The sequence below is a fragment of the Brassica oleracea genome, chromosome C9 (assembly GCF_000695525.1).
Source record: "Brassica oleracea var. oleracea cultivar TO1000 chromosome C9, BOL, whole genome shotgun sequence".
Taxonomy (NCBI): Eukaryota; Viridiplantae; Streptophyta; class Magnoliopsida; order Brassicales; family Brassicaceae; genus Brassica; species Brassica oleracea.
In genome coordinates, this window is record NC_027756.1 from 33,591,650 (window position 1) to 33,595,867 (window position 4,218).

At 38.1% G+C, this 4,218-nt stretch overlaps 2 protein-coding genes across 2 annotated transcripts; one reads left to right on the forward strand and one right to left on the reverse strand.

Moving 5' to 3' along the window:
• The first annotated feature begins 526 nt into the window (after nt 1–526).
• LOC106313226 lies at nt 527–1,864 on the forward strand. Its single transcript, XM_013750983.1, has 4 exons — nt 527–712; nt 970–1,217; nt 1,315–1,540; nt 1,631–1,864. Exons 1-4 carry the CDS (start codon nt 557–559, stop codon nt 1,751–1,753), a joined length of 753 nt encoding a protein of 250 aa, XP_013606437.1. The 5' UTR covers nt 527–556; the 3' UTR covers nt 1,754–1,864.
• Nucleotides 1,831–3,232, reverse strand: LOC106313225 (peroxidase 66). Its single transcript, XM_013750982.1, has 3 exons — nt 2,970–3,232; nt 2,685–2,873; nt 1,831–2,577 (listed from the first exon to the last, which is right to left on the reverse strand). Exons 1-3 carry the CDS (start codon nt 3,180–3,182, stop codon nt 2,011–2,013), a joined length of 969 nt encoding a protein of 322 aa, XP_013606436.1. The 5' UTR covers nt 3,183–3,232; the 3' UTR covers nt 1,831–2,010.
• Nucleotides 3,233–4,218: the final 986 nt, after the last annotated feature.

The window sequence follows — 4,218 nt, forward strand, 5'->3', positions numbered from 1 at the left end:
AATTACTTGATAGATAATAATCTATGAAAGAAGGTTATGAAAGTTTATTTTATTTACTCGACTTGTTAAAAAGCGAGAGTTATTTTAAATAAAATATTTACACCTAATATAAAAAGAAGAAGTAACTTAATACATATATTTCAATATGAAAGTATTTTTTACCTTTTATAACAAAGAAACATATGTTTAGGGCTTTGGTTTTTATGATTTAGTTATCATTTTTTCAGTCGTAAAATAACTAACGAGTAATATCAAGGCGAATCGTAACTTTTTTTTGGTGACATTTGTTACTTGCCTTGTACTTGCAAGTAGTAAAACTCAACGATTTGATATTTGACTTGACAACGACGAGAAAAAACGAAGCGAGTACGGGTAAAGTAAGAGTATAAGGCAAGTAAAGAGTATATAGCAGTATCATATCTTTAATTGGGCTTATTATCTAGGTTTCGGCTTCAAACATTTTGAATGGCCTGCTCATTAAGCTTCATGTGTCCGGAGAATATCAATAACATTATTTTGATTAAAATTGAATCAAATTGAGAAAAATAAAAATAAAATGAATTTGATACATATAAATCCTCTGATGTTACATCCTCCCCAAATCGTGAAGATGGGAGACAAAGCAGAATTGTCTGCAACAATAAAGTGGCCGAAGATCAAAGCCAAACCCAACCTCAGTATCTCGTATCTCAAGAATCTTGATCTCTTCACGGTAAATTATCTCATATGAACAATCAATTAGCTGTTAACTTTGTTCGATTCAATCTTAGGTTAAGCCCATGAGGTATGAATTGCAGAACGATTTTGATTCAGTTTATTCCATGTTATGTTACTAGTAAGCCAACCAGAAAAAGATGTTTAGTTCATGTAAAAACTAAAGCTTTGTCCGAATCTTTGATGTTGAAGTGGTTCTGTTAATAGATTAGTTTCTGGAGAGGCTTTTAACGTTTAGGTTTATGATGATTTCAGGTGGAGAATTGTCTCACTAGTGATGAATCAAAGGGCTTTGTTAAAATCGCAGAGTCTCTAGGTTTCACTCACCAAGGAAGCCGTGGCCCTGCTTATGGTGAAGCGTTTAGAGATAACCATCGGATATCTGTGAACGATCCTGTCCTTGCCGATACGTTATGGCGATCCGGACTTTCTAATTTGTTTACTGATATCAAGATTAGGAGAAAAGTCGCTGTTGGCTTGAATCCAAACATTCGTTTTTACAGGTTTTGCATATTATCTCATAAACGTTTCTTACTTTTTAAAGTTTCATTCTTTGTTTCTTGGTGTTCAAAGAATATGCATTCTTTGTTGATTTTTCAGGTATAGTGCTGGTCAGCATTTTGGTCGTCACATTGATGAAAGTGTTGATCTTGAAGATGGGAAGCGGACCTATTACACATTGTTGATATATCTAAGCGGCAGCAACAACGCAAAATCAAAATCCAAGAGCAGTTCTTCAAGCAAGACAAATGATTCTTCTTCGGCCGAGCCTTTAGTTGGTGGAGAAACTGTCTTTTATGGTTCAAGGAACAGTATCGTAGCTGAGGTAACAACTCCCAAATAGTTTTTCTTTGACCTTTCAGTTTCATGTTTTAGTTCGGTGTAACGTTACATAAAACTTGTTTTGTCGTTGCAGGTAGCTCCAATGGAAGGTATGGCTCTCTTTCATATCCATGGAGACAAGTGTATGTTGCACGAAGGAAGAAATGTCTCCAAGGGAGTCAAGTATGTGTTCCGTTCTGATGTTGTTTTTGCATAAATAAACATTATTCAAATTCTCTGTACGTTTTGTGTTTCTTAAACTGATTACTTTCATTCAACATTTTGAACCATCGATTAAGCTGGTGCATATAACTTTAAGTTCACTGAAGCAGAACAAGTTTACATGTCGAGCAAACGCTGCAACTCATAGGGAACTATAATGCTATTAATAATACATTATTATATGAAATACAAATGAAATCAAACTTTCAGAAATGAAAACTCTCTGTTGCATATATTTTCTGTAGACTTTTTTTAATTGACGAATCGAGGGTTGAGTCTCACTTCTCCTGTCTCCTTGACACCAAAGTTCCCAAGTTTCACCATGGAAGTTGCAAACTCTCTGAAGAAGGCCTTCTGGTCTCGAGCATACGTCTCAACGATCCACCTAGTCCGGTACTCTCCTAGAAGCGCCTGATCAGACCCAAACACACCTTTTCTTGACAGTATCTGCTTGTAGTAATCGTTATCAAAAACCGAGGTCGTAGAGTCCAAGAAAGTCCCTGCGTTCTTGCCTCGGTTGTTAGATATCGGACATTTCTTCTTCAGGCTTTGCGCAAATGCAAAGTTCATTGAAGGATCAATGTCATGGAACTTGCTGAAGTTATGAAGACGTGCCTCGAAAGAAGAACAATGAGAGAATCCTATTGTGTGGCCGCCAGAGAGTGTAACCATGTCTTTCACTGACAAGCCTCTTGCTGCAAAGCTCTGGATCAGTTGAGACACGTTGAATGTTGGTCCTGGGAGATTGATTGTCTCGTTGGCTCGCGACATTCTCCCATCTTTTCGCCCTTTTAGTACGCTCCAGTAAGGACCACCGGACTATGAAATAAGAAATATTGCATATAGGTTGTAAGAGGTGTTGACAAATCAAACCGAACCAAATGTTCTTAAACCATAAAAAGGATCACTATATTACGAAGACTCACCAAGGTGACGACATCTCTAGCTGCGATGGCGATCACGTCGGCGCAAGACACGGTACGTGGACAAACCTTTTCAAGCTTTGTCTTAGCATTATCAATCACGTAAAATGATCGTACCGAAATGTTTGGTGGGCCGTCCTTCTCAGCTTGGTTTGACTTGGCCGAATCTAGTAGAATAGACGCATCACACCCCTACAACAATCCAACCAAATCATTTACAAACGATCTTCATAAACTTCGTGTCTAGTTGAATTAAATATCAACTATCAAAGAAAGAAAGATGCACACCCTGATGAAGCAGTCGTGGAAGAACATTCTGAGGAGACGAGCAGGCACTTTGGGATCATGCAAGATAGCCTTCTGAACAGTTTCAAGTATGATTTTCTCGGCAGCAGGGCACGATCGGTCATAGTAATGAGCATTAAGAGCAGCTTCTGAGGGCTTAGCTATCACAAAAACTGTAAAAATCATCGCCAAAACGAGTCTCTTAGAGAATGCCATTTTAAGTTTGGTGTGTTTAAGCCTCAAAAACTTCTCTTTGTTCTTAGAGTTGTTTGAGGATTTGATGATAAAGAAAATGCTGGACTATTTGGCTTATATATTGTTTAACTTTCTAGAAAATTTTATGCGTATAAATATGCTTTAAAGTTACTCTAATTATTTGGAGCAAACGTGCATATATTCCGGTGTTCAAATTTCCAATCTTATAAAATTGTACTTTGAGTCTAAGCATGCACTTTGTGTCTTTGTTTATAATATGTGAAGCCGAGCTGGACAGAATATATACTGTTTTATTGGTAAACAATAAAAATGTGTATTTATTTGACATCACTATTATAAAGAACATTGTGGAAACCCCTAGGTCAAAATCGTCCAGTGGTTTGACTAATGGTTCATTAATGCTTTTGTTGGGGTCAAAATCGGTTACGACGAAATCAATAATTGAAACTTCCCGAAAATGTCTCTCTTTAAAAAGAAAGAGATAATAGTTAAAAAAATAGCGGGAAAACCGAAATTGAGTTTCGTATGAATTCTGAAAAGGATTCATACGATAAACCCTCGAGAAAGGTTACTCGAATCCTCGGACAAATGGATCATGCGCGTCAAAACTACGAAACGAGCATAAGGCTAGATCAACCCGGCTCGCCATCGGGGCGAGCTGGACGCACGACAAAATCAACTCGCGGAACGAACGAGTTGGATCAGTCCAACTCGCCAAGCGGGCGAGTTGGATCAACCGATCCGTCTTCATCTCGCCCTCGTAGCTTCCTCCTTCGAGATCGGATCGAACTCGCTCTTGTTTCATCTCGATCGGAGTTACCGTTGGAACTTTAAGAACCGTAAGAACTTGTTTTCTCGAATGAAGTTCAAATTGATCGTATAAAACGGCAACGGTTAGCTAAACACCCTAAGCTGCCTCCACTATACGAGAAACTCAAACTTTCTTCGGAATCGATGTCGTTTCGGAAGCGCTCTTTCGATAAATCGTAAAAACGCTTAAGTCAAAAAACGGCCCGAGAAGGTCTAAAACGAGGCT

What these genes read in the sequence shown, in the direction of transcription:
- LOC106313226 (XM_013750983.1), top strand. Translation starts at nt 557, where the DNA reads ATGAATTTGATACATATAAATCCTCTGATGTTACATCCTCCCCAAATC. An exon ending in AGAATCTTGATCTCTTCACG is followed by an intron (nt 713 to 969) that starts GTAAATTATCTC and finishes TGATGATTTCAG; the next exon opens with GTGGAGAATTGTCTCACTAG. An exon ending in GGAACAGTATCGTAGCTGAG is followed by an intron (nt 1,541 to 1,630) that starts GTAACAACTCCC and finishes TTGTCGTTGCAG; the next exon opens with GTAGCTCCAATGGAAGGTAT.
- LOC106313225 (XM_013750982.1), bottom strand. Translation starts at nt 3,182, where the DNA reads ATGGCATTCTCTAAGAGACTCGTTTTGGCGATGATTTTTACAGTTTTT. An exon ending in TCCACGACTGCTTCATCAGG is followed by an intron (nt 2,874 to 2,969) that starts GTGTGCATCTTT and finishes GGATTGTTGTAG; the next exon opens with GGGTGTGATGCGTCTATTCT. An exon ending in CTAGAGATGTCGTCACCTTG is followed by an intron (nt 2,578 to 2,684) that starts GTGAGTCTTCGT and finishes CTTATTTCATAG; the next exon opens with TCCGGTGGTCCTTACTGGAG.